The sequence below is a fragment of the Neoarius graeffei genome, chromosome 3 (genome assembly GCF_027579695.1).
Source record: "Neoarius graeffei isolate fNeoGra1 chromosome 3, fNeoGra1.pri, whole genome shotgun sequence".
Lineage (NCBI taxonomy): Eukaryota > Metazoa > Chordata > Actinopteri > Siluriformes > Ariidae > Neoarius > Neoarius graeffei.
Window position 1 is genome coordinate 63,724,641 of NC_083571.1, and position 14,575 is coordinate 63,739,215.

Here is a 14,575-nt window from a genome sequence, read left to right on the forward strand (position 1 = left end):
TTTTTGGAGCTACATGAACCATTTAATCAATCAGTCATAATACATACAAAACACAAGCCAACCTTTGAGCACATTTATTATCCTTCACTGGAAGTCAAAGATCAAATCTAACCTAGCGATTAGGCTTAAAGAAATATTGTAAAAACAAATAATTGAAAAAGTAGTTTAACAAATCATAAAATTTGACATTATAGAATAAATAGAATTCGACTTATTACACGCAAGAGAAACATGTACAAGCATGAGACATTTATTCAGAGTTACAGGTTTCATGTTTCTCTCTCTCACACACACACACCTTTCACCCAGATCACGCCACTCAAACACATTCACGTGAGGATCATTCAGGGAAAATAATTTATTTCTGCAGAACCGCCTTTTAAAAAATACCCCTGCTATTTCTAAATCCCATATAAATATCTTTGGAATAAAACTAGACCTCTGTGATACTGAAAATTACAGAAAGCAAGAAATAGAAAGTCAGTATTAAAGGCACAAGTCATCCAGAAATGTGCAATCATAAATAAGCTCATACTCAGTAGTTAGTACTGTATAATCCTGACTAACTAGCTAACTAAGTCCTATTAAACTTCATTCATTCATTTGCATGTCGTACAAGTCTAAATGCTAATCATAAATGGTATGTATCTGAGATTGGTTAGCATTACACATGTACTAGCATTTTGTGTAATTAGTTTCCTTCTGATGACTGGAGCACTCCTCGTTTGCTAGCATAAAACAGAAGAACGCTCATCCAATCAAATGCTAATCATCATGCAATGAAGAAAGGAGTGTATTGATGTACAAGTGCTGAGAACGTTAACACAAACCTCCTCCAACAGCTAGCATGATCAGCTTTTTTTCCTGTTGTGAGCATGACGACATTTGTGTAATTGTAGCCGACCATGTGATTAGCTCACAACAGAGGTCGATTAGCTCACAACAGAGGTCAGTTAGCACAAGTAATCTTGCATAGCGACACAAGCAGCGCCAAATTCAGTTCCCTAAATAATTCTAAATCATGAGGTTAGCATGACCGCGTGTGTTTCACGCTAACCAACCGCATGTTTCCATTACTGATTAGCATTTCACGATCCTACAGTCTTTGTCGTCCAGGATATCATCCAAGTGCAATCTCAGAATATTAAATAAAAGTAATGAGGAAAAAAAAAAAAAGTTTATGACGCTGACTACTAAATATTACATTTCCGCACTTCTATCAGAGATAAAATATCATTATTAATTCGTATCAGTTTCTGCACCGACACTAAACATGTCCTGATGAACAGATATACGATACATCACGATATTTTAAAGATTTTTTTTTTTAATGGTGACGTGTCTTAGTTGTATTTTACTTTAAAATTATTCCTTGATTAAATATATATGTTCTGACTTCTTATTTTTGTTTATTTACACCAAATTGCACTGTTTTACTGACTAAAATAACTTAAATATAACAGTCATTTAAAAAAAAATATTGCATTGTAAAATATGGGAGCATTTGTTTAAAAAAAATCTGATAAAATATTATGATCGTATCATTATTAAATTATTTGCGCAGATAAAAGACACATGGAAAAAATATGGCAATGTATCTACAAAAGCATTTAAGTCCTCTCGCCTACTGAATTTGATACATAAATACAAAACACTAATTTTTATTCTTTCCTAAAATAAAAACTAAGATTCATATTGTTGCCGTTATTAAATATACATATACTGGACATATTCGTACATCCCTCGATTGGATAACGTCTACACAAGGCACGGACGTGACAAACTTTACAGAACTTGGACCTGATCTTCTGATTGGCTGAAGGATATTCGGTGGGCATGGATTATAAAGTGTGATCACAGCCATCGTTGTGCATCTAATCATTGTTATAGTCTTATTGCGCAGTTATTTTTCCATCCTGTTGAGGCAACACTACAACACGAAACACCACAGAAAATACAACATTCCTGTACATCGCTAAGAGTTCTGGGAAAAATCGTCAAAACAGATGAATTCTTTAAAGCCGGAAAGATGTGTGTGTCACTGAGGAGCATCGAAACCTTAAGACAAGCATCTAAAATGCTTTTCTGGAGATGATCCAGGACATAAATCCATGATTTAAATTATTAATTATGAGGTATATCCATCCAATCTTTTTTTTTTTGAGAACTCATAAAGTGAAGAGTAAAACAAAACATGGAGCTCTACTCCTTCACTGGAAGACGATAGATGATTTAATAGGCATCGATTTCCTCCTCAGAGTTTCAGCGTTCCCCAGAGACAGATTTACGAGGTACAGTTCTGCATCTAGTGGAGTTCGACATGTCAAGATAGCGGGTTGATGAAGAAAACACGCAGTTCTGCTTCTCCAAAGGGAAACGAATCCATGACTGAAGTGGCGTTTTTGTCTCGCAAGTCTCTAGAGATGGACGTTTTCAAATAAATTTTTTTAAAAATGACTTGAAATGATGAATAACTGCAGCTCGACTCTTCAATTGATCTTTCAGAGGTGAAAGAAGATGGAGGAGATGTTTCTCGTTTAGGAGTCGGGGGGTTTGATGAAATGAAGATCTGTAATTTTAAATAATGTGGAAAAAAAGTCCAAATCAAGAAATAAAACCAAGCTCAAGTACACGAGTCGATGATGATTCTAAAGGTCTTTATGGATTGAAATATCAGGAAACTAACTGTCGGACTCAGGACTGGAGATTTGGAGAAACGGTGAGCCCTGGGAGAGGAGATGAAGAGATGCCGACTTCATATTGCTGAGTGTGTGTTTTCTAAGTTCAGCTCTACTCCTCCATGGGGATATACGAGAGGATGGAGTGCTCCTGTGTGATGGCAGCCAGTTCTTTAAGAAACTCGGTAAAGATGATGGTGGCGTAAACCTCCGTCCTGTTCAGAGGAACCACAATCTTTGGTTGGATTGATCGGTTCTTCACGTTCTTTCCAGCACTCTGCGAATCTGACATGAAATCATTCAGGAGCAATCAGTTCAATTTATTAGTCAATTTAAATGGTTTATCTAAACGACTCAATACAATGATGATCCCTTATAGTTTGTTCTATCATTTTTGTGTAAAGAAAGGGAAAGTGCTGAACCTTGCACTATGAGCGAACTCTCTCGGGCCAGGAGACACTGCTGCGCTGCTAGAAGTTGTTCAGGAAAGTCCTTCTGCCTCGCTGCCAGCTGCTCGATCTGATTCTTCACCGAGGCCAAGACCTGCAGAGATGAAACCAAAACACGCATGAAAAGATGCGACATGGAAGAAAGTATAGGACGAAGTGCTGTCACATTCACAGTGGGCTGGCCTTTTTATTCATCTACAGCAGGGGCTCGACACTGCAAGCATTTGGGACTAAAAATTGATGTGTGTCAAATGTAAGCTACTGTACATTTAGATGCACATATGCAGTTTCAAGTATAAATACTGTAATTGCATGATTATTAAATAAATACAGTTTGAAGCAGAAATAATAAAGGGATACGAGGGTCTTGCTTAAGATAAAACACATCTGATGCTTTTTGATTGCTCCCCTAAAGTTCTCTCAGCGCTCCTAAATTTTTTATCTCGAGGCACATGTGGGGAAAAAACATGTCAAGTCCTGTACAGTGTGACGGAAGATCAGGTGCAAGACAGAAAAGGATTAAAAAAAAAAAAAAAAAAAAAAAAAGACTGATTGAAGAAAAGGATTGGAAGCAAAGAAAGTAAAATGTAAAAATGAAGAAAGGAAAGGGGGAAAAGAGACTGGAAGGTGAAACAAAAAAGAAAAAAAACCATTTCATCAAGGTTTTTAAGATAAAAAGAAAATCAATGTAAAGAAAGAAGAAGAAAACGGAAGAAGAGAGTGGAAAGATGGGAAGGAAGTAGAAAAATGTACAGAAAGGGAAAGTTGTGAAAGGATGAAAGAAAAAAAGAAAAATAGTGGATGAAATAAGATTTTAAGTTAATAATAGGAATTTAAGAGAAAAAAACTCAAAGCAAAGAAAAAAATACACAAGAAAAAAGAAGGAATTAAGGTGAGCAGAAATTAAGAAAAAGAAATGGACAGTAGGACAGAAGTGGAAGGAAGGAAGGAAGGAAGGAAGGAAGGAAGGAAGGAAGGAAGGAAGGAAGGAAGGTTAATCTGCAAAAATGTCAAGAAATAAGGAAGGAGGGAGAGATGAAAGAAAAAGTACTGACAGAGTGAAGAAAGTGTAGAAGTGTAAAAATCCCGTATCCGCCTTCACATCAATAATTAACGGAGAACGTCAGACCTTCACACACTTTAGCTTCCATTGGGTTTTATAAATATTTCACGCTGTTTATAACAATATTTCCTTTGCGCACACGCACACAAGAAGGCGGAGAGAAGCCGAAGGCGGATCAGACCAAACAGTCGTGTTGTTATTCTGCAGGATTTGATCAGAAACGCAGCTGGCGGTGTTCCTCCATCACCTTCAGCTCAGTACACTTTCCTACAGGACATGTTCCTCGTTTAAAGCACTGAACTGAGCGCGAGATAGACAGTCAAGACTTGGAGCTCCATCATCCCAATCCTACATGTCTGCTTTCGTCCGAGTCGGACCTTTAACCCCGACTGAGTTTCAAATCAAATCCTGCAGAAAAATGACGCAATTATTTGGTCTGATCCACCTTCGGCTCCTCTCTGCCTTCTGGTGTGTGTGTGTGTGTGTGTGTGTGTGTGCAGAGGTGGCGGCAGGAAGTTTTGGATTGGAGGGGCATGCCCCCCTGGGAAATTTTGGAATTTTTAACCCTCTAAAACACTATTTCCCGCATTTTGAGAGGCAAATTTTGGTGGCGTAAAGCTAAGTTTAATGTCTCTATTAAAGTACATTTCGTCCATGTATGTTTTTCTATATGAAATAGAACCAATGATACTATAACGTAATTACGTCTACTTAGTATCGTTGAGAGGATAACAGCCTCTTACCATGGGTTTGGTCAGGGCAGCAAGTGAATTCATGTAGATCTAGAGCAGCATCAAGTTTTTGGGCGCCCAAAACTGCTTGTACGCCTTGTGAACGCCATCTAGCCATCCGGACAGGACATGAGTTATCAGTCAGATCCAAGTGTAGCGATACTGTCATAGCCTTGCTATCACAGGGTCCCCACTTTGGCACGAGTACCCAAGGAGACCAGACATGTCTAGGCAGTTGCCACAGCAACGGGTTAATTAGTCCACAGAATATTCATAAATCAGCTTGTCTACTAAAAGTGACGGGTTTTGCAGTTCTGCATAAGCCAAGTAAGGAAAATCCCAGAAAGCGGAGGCAATCGGTGACGTCAGGGCCAGGCTAATTTGCATCGGTTTTGGTGCAAATGGGTGCTACCAATCTACAGTACAAAGGGATGCCGCCGGGATGAAGGGCCGCAGCGGGATTTAATAAAGGAAAACAAAAGGCGTGTAGCAGGCTGTTTATTCACACTACTCTCTCCTTTTCTTCCTTATAAATAGTCAAAGGACTCCAATCGTAACTTGGAGGGCACAGCCACAACATAATTTGGGGGGGGGGGGGGGGGCGGGGGGGCGGTGTGTGTGTGTGTGTTCGAGCAGCTGCTGATTTATTGGATTTACATGTTTACAGGTCGGGCGGCACGGTGGTGTAGTGGTTAGCGCTGTCGCCTCACAGCAAGAAGGTCCTGGGTTCGAGCCCCGGGGCCGGCGAGGGCCTTTCTGTGTGGAGTTTGCATGTTCTCCCCGTGTCCGCGTGGGTTTCCTCCGGGTGCTCCGGTTTCCCCCACAGTCCAAAGACATGCAGGTTAGGTTAACTGGTGACTCTAAATTGAGCGTAGGTGTGAATGTGAGTGTGAATGGTTGTCTGTGTCTATGTGTCAGCCCTGTGATGACCTGGCGACTTGTCCAGGGTGTACCCCGCCTTTCGCCCGTAGTCAGCTGGGATAGGCTCCAGCTTGCCTGCGACCCTGTAGAAGGATAAAGCGGCTAGAGATAATGAGATGAGATGAGATGTTTACAGGTTGCGCTGCAATACATTATGGATGAGGAGGAGCAAGTTTGGTGTAAAATCAGCATTGCTGTAGTTACAGCGAGACAAACACCATGTTTCGGAAGAAATGAAAGAAATATGGACAAATGTTTAAAAAGAGGAAAGAACGAGAGAGAAAAAAAAAACTTGTGTGGACATGAAACAAAGAAAGAAAACTTGACAAAATCACACTGATTTTCATAGAAGGTCTATGAATAAAAGCGTTTGTGGCGTTTCGAGTTTCTCCGGAACAAATAAAGAGAATGCTAGAAGTCTGATGTTCTGCTCGGTCGTGAGTTGGTGTCTGGACGAGGATGTTCGTGAAGGTGCTACCTGGTACAGTGAGCGAACGCTGGGCTGGAACACCATGTTGGTGTTTAACAGGAAGGAGCGCAGCAGTGGCTGTGGATAAGTAGCGAGCTGAGAGATGATTCCTGTTAACAGAAGGTTGACGTGCAGAGAGTTTTCCAGCATGTTCTCAAGTCGAGAGAGCAGCACGCTGACAAACGGGCCTACAACACATTTCACACAACAACATTTCCCTGTTAGTCCACTACATTCAGGGGAAGAGGATAAATTTCGTTTGCAGCTCAGCACTTTATTACACCATGGATAATTAACACAGTGTATAAATTGTTCTTGATCATCTGTGATGGATTTAAAAAAAAAAAAAAAAAAGTTTTTATACCTACAACCCCGATTCCAAAAAAGTTGGGACAAAGTACAAATTGTAAATAAAAACGGAATGCAATAATTTACAAATCTCAAAAACTGATATTGTATTCACAATAGAACATAGACAACATATCAAATGTCGAAAGTGAGACATTTTGAAATAGAGGTCTGCGCAGGACAGAATTTTCAGTCCCGCTCCCGCATTGTGCAGTCCCGCTCCCGCAAAGAATTATGATTTTCAGTCCCGCTCCCGCCTGCCATATTTTGTCCCGCTCCTGCCCGCAAATCCTGCATGATACAGACGTTCGCGTTATTTCTCACGAAAGTTCTTGTCATTGGCTTGGGGAATTAAACATGCTGAGCTTAGCTGAGCTCTCCACTGACCGATCCTTCATTTAGTGTGAGTTTATTGTTTAGACTCTGACATTCTGCTGACACATTCCAAGTTGAGCGCTGCATGCGCTCATGATTGACAGCTCTCACTTTGATTGACAGCTCTCGCTTTGCGCACTCGCACTCCCACTTCCGAGTCTGTGGCGTTATGATTCCAACCGCAATTTCATTCTCCTCTCGTATGAAGTGCTGCGCAACCACAACCAGCTCCTCAGATTATACACTGTCTATTTCTAGCTTTAAATTGAGCAATCTGTGCGATACACAGTCCTTTTTAATACTAGTTAATACTTTTTAATACTTAGGACTAATACTTTTGACTTAACGGTAAATGTACCTCTTTTTAAAGCAGAACTTACTTCTGAAGCACTGTGAGCTTCACTAGAGGAGCTCTGCTCTTCTGCCATGATCGGAGATCTCAAACACGGAAGAGCGGAAAGGAATCGGAAACATACACGAGATTAGACCACATCCGCAAATTTAGGCATTTTAAAATGTTTTTATTAATGCCAAATAAAATATCCAGCACAAATTATATATGATAGACATAAATTAATAATTTATAAATTTTATTTTAAACACGTTTTTAGTTAGCGTGACTGCAGCTTATCACCTCTCCCGCCCGCATTGTGCACTCCCCCTCCCGCCCGCAATGAGCTTTCAAAATTTGTCCCGGGCCGCACTGCTTCGCGTCGGGTCCCGCGGGACTCCCGCGGGAGTGCAGGGCTCTATTTTGAAATGTCATGCCAAATACTGGCTCATTTGAAATTTCATGACAGCAACACATCTCAAAAAAGTTGGGACAGGGGCAATAAGAGGCTGGAAAAGTTAAAGGTACAAAAAAGGAACAGCTGGAGGACCAAATTGCAACTCATTAGGTCAATTGGCAATAGGTCATTAACATGACTGGGTATAAAAAGAGCATCTTGGAGTGGCAGCGGCTCTCAGAAGTAAAGATGGGAAGAGGATCACCAATCCCCCTAATTCTGCTCCGACAAATAGTGGAGCAATATCAGAAAGGAGTTTGACAGTGTAAAATTGCAAAGAGTTTGAACGTATCATCATCATCTACAGTGCATATCATCATCAAAAGATTCAGAGAATCTGGAAGAATCTCTGTGTGTAAGGGTCAAGGCCGGAAAACCATACTGGGTGCCCGTGATCTTCGGGCCCTTAGACGGCACTGCATCACATACAGGCATGCTTCTGTATTGGAAATCACAAAATGGGCTCAGGAATATTTCCAGAGAACATTATCTATGAACACAATTCACCGTGCCATCCGCCGTTGCCAGCTAAAACCCTATAGTTCAAAGAAGAAGCCGTATCTAAACATGATCCAGAAGCGCAGACGTCTTCTCTGGGCCAAGGCTCATTTAAAATGGACTGTGGCAAAGTGGAAAACTGTTCTGTGGTCAGACGAATCAAAATTTGAAGTTCTTTATGGAAATCAGGGACGCCGTGTCATTCGGACTAAAGGGGAGAAGGACGACCCAAGTTGTTATCAGCGCTCAGTTCAGAAGCCTGCATCTCTGATGGTATGGGGTTGCATTAGTGCGTGTGGCATGGGCAGCTTACACATCTGGAAAGACACCATCAATGCTGAAAGGTATATCCAGGTTCTAGAGCAACATATGCTCCCATCCAGACGACGTCTCTTTCAGGGAAGACCTTGCATTTTCCAACATGACAATGCCAAACCACATACTGCATCAATTACAGCATCATGGCTGCGTAGAAGAAGGGTCCGGGTACTGAACTGGCCAGCCTGCAGTCCAGATCTTTCACCCATAGAAAACATCTGGCGCATCATAAAACGGAAGATACGACAAAAAAGACCTAAGACAGTTGAGCAACTAGAATCCTACATTAGACAAGAATGGGTTAACATTCCTATCCCTAAACTTGAGCAGCTTGTCTCCTCAGTCCCCAGACGTTTACAGACTGTTGTAAAGAGAAAAGGGGATGTCTCTCAGTGGTAAACATGGCCTTGTCCCAACTTTTTTGAGATGTGTTGTCATGAAATTTAAAAAAAATCACCTAATTTTTCTCTTTAAATGATACATTTTCTCAGTTTAAACATTTGATATGTCATCTATGTTCGATTCTGAATAAAATATGGAATTTTGAAACTTCCACATCATTGCATTCCATTTTTATTTACAATTTGTACTTTGTCCCAACTTTTTTGGAATCGGGGTTGTACTTTCTACATATGTATACTCACCGGCCACTTTAACAGGAACTTGTTCTTGATTCTAAGGTCCCTGTTCTCAGCTGCAGGAGTCGAACCCAATGTGTTCTTCTGCTGTTGCATGCTGAGATGCTTTTCCGTTCACCACGGTTGTAAAGAGTGATTATACGAGTTACTATAACCTTCCTGGCAGCTCAAACCAATCTGAGGTAGGTTTCCCAAAAGCCTCTTAAGGCCAAGAGTGTCTTCAATTACCTCCTAAGATCCATTGTCAAGCTAACGTGGTTTTCCCCAAACATCGTCGTAACCCAAGTAGTCCTTTAGTTTGCTCTGAATTTACGAGAGACCCGAACCACTCATTCAAAACAAAGAGCGTCTCGCTCACAGCCGAATGCACAGAATGCATATGCGCCTCCGAGGGACTCTCACAGTCAATCAGTGGGGGAAACTGATGTTGAATCTGCTGCCGGTGTTCAGTTATTTTTCTTGTACACTGAAAGTACATCAAGTTAGTTATTAAATAAATATAAAAAATATGACTTTCAATGCGTCTGGAATTACGTAACGTCATGTTGATATCGTCACATTTAACTCCATTAGGCAAGTGATTCTCATTTAGTGTCATAAATGAGACATTTCTGCACCTCTAACAGTGTGTGTGCACGAGAGAGAGGGGTTTTGATGTGTGTGTGCCTAAGGAGGTTTAATTGACCTCCTTAATTCAATGTCCTTAGGTACACTCAGATCAAAACCTCTCTCTGCACATACAAGGGAGAACACTGCCATTGTGGATAACAGTCGAAATAATCCTGACTGCATGTTTGGGTAACAGTGAAATGAGCAAGCATTGGGAACACATTTGCTTAATTATTTAGTTTATTATTTGCTCATTCTTGTGTGTGAATATTTATTCATTTAATTAAAAAAAGCGCTTGAATTTTTAAAAAAAAAAGTTGCCCAAAAATGTAAAATAGTTTCAATTATTAATTACCACTTTATATATGTAATACTTAATGACAATACAATATTTTAGACATTATTATTTCATTGTCTCATCTCATCTCATTATCTCTAGCCGCTTTATCCTGTCCTACAGGGTCGCAGGCAAGCTGGAGCCTATCCCAGCTGACTACGGGCGAAAGGCGGGGTACACCCTGGACAAGTCACCAGGTCATCACAGGGCTGACACATAGACACAGACAACCATTCACACTCACATTCACACCTACGCTCAATTTAGAGTCACCAGTTAACCTAACCTGCATGTCTTTGGACTGTGGGGGAAACCGGAGCACCCGGAGGAAACCCACGCGGACACGGGGAGAACATGCAAACTCCACACAGAAAAGCCCTCGCCGGCCACGGGGCTCGAACCCGGACCTTCTTGCTGTGAGGCGACAGTGCTAACCACTACACCACTGTGCTGCCTATTTCATTGTTTTTTGGTTTAAAAAAAAAAAAAAGTCATGTGACCTCTGACTGGATTTAGCCACTACCAGTGCCTATATCAGGGACGCACACTGCAAAGAAGCTCTTTGTAACATTGTTATTACGACTCTTTCTTACGAGTGAGTTCGGGAAAACCATGTACAGAGATGACGCTTTCGCTGAAGAGTCTCTCAACTCTCTTTTTAGCTGTAAAGGGCAATGTTCTTGGGAAACCTCCCCCTGCCCATTTTCCTCTGAGCTCTCTTATCAACAAGGCGTTTGTTTCCACCCACAGAATTGTCACGCACTCGGTGTTTGTTTTTTGTTTTTCGCACCATTCTGTGTAAACTCTAGAGACTGCTGTGTGTGAAAACCCCAGGAGATCAGCAGTTTCTGAAATACTCAAACCAGTCCATCTGGCTCAAACCAACACCCATGCCCCAGTGAAAGAAAGTCACACTTTGAGATCGCAATTTTTCCCGTTCTGATGTTTGAAGTGAACATTAACTGAAGCTCTTGATTTGTGTCTGCGTGATTTGATGCATTGTGCTGCTGTCGAGGGATCGGCTGATTAGAGAACCGCATCAAACAGTTGGACAGATGAATGGCGGTTTCTCATAAAGTAGCTGGTGAGTATAATATCTCGGTGAACTACTTTTTCCATTTTTCTAAAACTTAAATCTCAAAACTAAAACATGACCGCATGTAGAAATGCTATGTGATTAGCCTTGGAAATTGGTTTTAACCTTTAATTATCAGTATTACTATTTTCGAAACGCCTTCAAAATGGTTCTCCAAGTGCAGGTGAATAGCTAATACTGTAGTATCTTTATTATCTTGTAGTTAACTACAGCATCCTTTTTGGTTTCTCCAATAAAAAGCACCTGCATTGATGAGGACCAATCAGAAGCATGTATAACAGCACATACTGCTGAATTCCTGACTGATAAACTAACACTTACACGTGCAAACAATCTACGATATTAACTTAAAAGTGGTGCGATTTGAGATGTAGCCGTGGTCTCACCTGTAAAAGGAACGGCGTGATTCACGCTCCCGCTGTGAGGTTTAGTCCTAAACGGCGATGGAGATTTCTCCGCTTCTGGCAGCTCAGCTGAAAACGAGCTGAAGTCCACGTCGTCCTCTTCCTCCATTATGGAACTTCTCAACTCTTGTTGTGTCCTTGTCGGACTTTTCGCTTCGACAACCAGAGTGCGGATCAAGTCCTCGTACTCCGTCGCCAAGTTGTCGTCTTTGTCTGCGTGATGGTCGTGCGAGTTCTGTTCTGCTTCGATCTGGCCGCCATTTTGTTTCCCCGTGTTTGGTTGCATAGAACCGTTTTGGATTTCTGATTTTTCATCAGAATCTTCCTTTTTTTCTCCACATGCCTCATCTGTGATGGGACTGGAAACGATTCGCTTTCTATCAGTGGACTCGCTGGCGTCCTTCTGCGCCACCAGATCATACACCATGACGTCGTTCTGAAATTCAGACTCTTCCACGTAGGAGCCGTTGATGAGCAGAGTGGCCGTCTTTCGGAGTTCCTGGATGTGCTGCGGTGGTTCGTTTGGGGCTGCAGCGACAGCTCGGTTTTCTTCTTCTTCCTGCTGCGCTCGTGCAGACCCGGCGTCATAGCTGTCGTCCCACTCAAGTTCAACACCGGAGGAGGAAGTGACATCGGGAAGAGCTTGCGAGGTCACACGAGAGCGAGATTTGTCCTCAGGAGGCGGGGTCACACCGTCATAAGGAGCGGACCAGACGCGACACGCCCGCATGCAGCTGCCGATACCGTTACGTGCGTCATACAGGTAATGCAGGTAACTGACGTCCAGGTGAACCTCTGAGCCAATCACACACGAGTGACTGGAATCATCCTGCTCCGAGGAACATACCTCCGTTTCTGAAATCGGAAATAATAATATAATATTAGCTTCATTTCAATAATCTTTAAATAACTTCAGAATCCTCAACATTAAAAATATTTTGTTGTACAATGTATAAAAAGATCACTGCCGCTCAAATTCGGTTCTCATATATAAACGTTTACAGATTTCCCTCACTGTTGTGATGAAGAAATCCAATCGCAAGGCATTCTGGGTAAGCTGTACTTCAGATACATTTTAAGTATCTTAAATAATGCTCTAATAATAGGCCAGGGAAATACCCTGAGAATAAAATCCTGTTAAAATTATTCACAGTAGAGAAATACAACTGAGTGCAAAAGTTTGTATTCCCTGACTTCCAAAAAATACAACGAAAACATTTTTGCATTCCTTTTTATCAAAATGACCAACATGCCTTTTATTCCACATCCCTCGAAACCCTTTTCCAGATCTCCTTCAGTTCATAGCTGGATTTTTGCTAAATCTCATCACTGTGGTTCATTTCTAAATAATGACTTCATTGTTGGGAACAGACTTCAACACTAATATTTTTATCCCCTTTTCCGGCTCCGTGTCAATATTTTCAGGATAAAATCAGATCCTAATCAGTTCAGTCATGTCGTTCTAATCAGCATCATGTGATTTGTGGAAAAGGCCAGAGAGAGAGAGAGAGAGAGAGAGTGCACGTCACTGAAGCCTTGTTCTCGCCCACATGATCACAGGGTGGAAAAGCAAACGAGAGCAAATGATGTAAATGTTGTTTAAAATGAAAAACGTGCACTGAGGAATTGTGGTTTGAGTAACCACAGTTCTACATCAGTATGTACATACGCAGGTTTCATTTTATTTGGTTTGACAGCATGCAATATTGTAAGCATCTTTCTACGTGTATTACGTCACTCTACCCAATGGAGAATGAGCGCTGAATATGGTTTACGATATTGCATGGTTGTCAAGACAACATGACGTCACACGGAGATGTAAAACTTCCGTGCTAGCAAGCGACTGTGACAATTTGCAAACAAACATGGCCGCCAGGTTTGCGTCGTTAAATACAGAAGATTTTGAGAGAATTGTGAAAGAGAAAAATGCGTTGAACACCTGAAAGGAATGTAGAATAATAAGGTTTTTTTCATGGTATATCAGATATATCTATCAGAATATATCTGATATACCACGAAAAAAAGCCAGCCAATATTATTTAAATATACCTTTAGAAATTAATTCATTATACACAGGCTGTTTCATAATCATGGTTGTCTTTTTGAACACCACCAACGGACTCCTGCAACTAGATCCAGTATTTATAGATTGGAGTTTCTTATACCCTACTCTACAGGGACACACCAGCCCGACATACAGCACTAACGTCTCTTACAAGTTCTTATATGTTCAGGAGTCAAATGTGGGCTCAGTTTCATTTCATTTAATTCTACTTTATTTATTACACTCTAGATTTTACATTCAGAATTGCATTTTTTTTTAAATTACTAACTCCGTTTTACTTTGGGACGTATGCAGTACTTTCATTCACAATCAAAAGAGATTTAAGTGGAAGTTACACTTTTTTGTAAACCAAGTGCCTCCGACAGGATTCTTTGTCCATCAAAAATAAAAAAGCCCTCTCCATAAAACATTCGTCATATGTTGAGGCTGTAAATGATTTAAGAGAATATTTGCTCTTTGGAAGCAGAATACTCCCCCACAGTAAAAGCAGGACTTGAAACTGATGTGAGACACGCTTGCAGCAGAGCTTCACATGTGGTTGAAAAGAGAATCTGTCCAAAAAAAAAAAAAAAGTGTCCTCTCTGGAAAACCACAAGGATTGTGGTCACCACTTCAGTTGTTATTACAGTTACCATTGTGTAAAAAAAAAAAATCTCTGCATGGTATGCACTTAAAAATTTGTACTTAGCATACGTCACATCCATTTAAACAGTTTTTCTGCTTTGTATATCTTACGCTTGTGGACTGGTCGGTTTTAGAAACACCATGTATATGCCGTCTTCTCACCA

General features: G+C 41.0%; 1 protein-coding gene across 2 annotated transcripts in view; it reads right to left on the reverse strand.

Annotated features, from left to right (window-relative positions):
• The window catches only part of fhip1aa (FHF complex subunit HOOK interacting protein 1Aa), a 48,894-nt gene continuing 34,319 nt past the window's right edge, over positions 1 to 14,575 (reverse strand). For both annotated transcript variants that reach the window (XM_060917123.1, XM_060917121.1), the window contains exons 11-14: positions 11,705 to 12,577; positions 6,321 to 6,499; positions 3,101 to 3,221; positions 1 to 2,963 (exon numbers count right to left, since the gene is read on the reverse strand). In XM_060917123.1, coding sequence (XP_060773106.1) covers positions 2,791 to 2,963; positions 3,101 to 3,221; positions 6,321 to 6,499; positions 11,705 to 12,577 — 1,346 coding nt within the window. In that variant the 3' untranslated portion in view covers positions 1 to 2,790. The remainder of the gene's footprint in view (positions 2,964 to 3,100; positions 3,222 to 6,320; positions 6,500 to 11,704; positions 12,578 to 14,575) is intronic.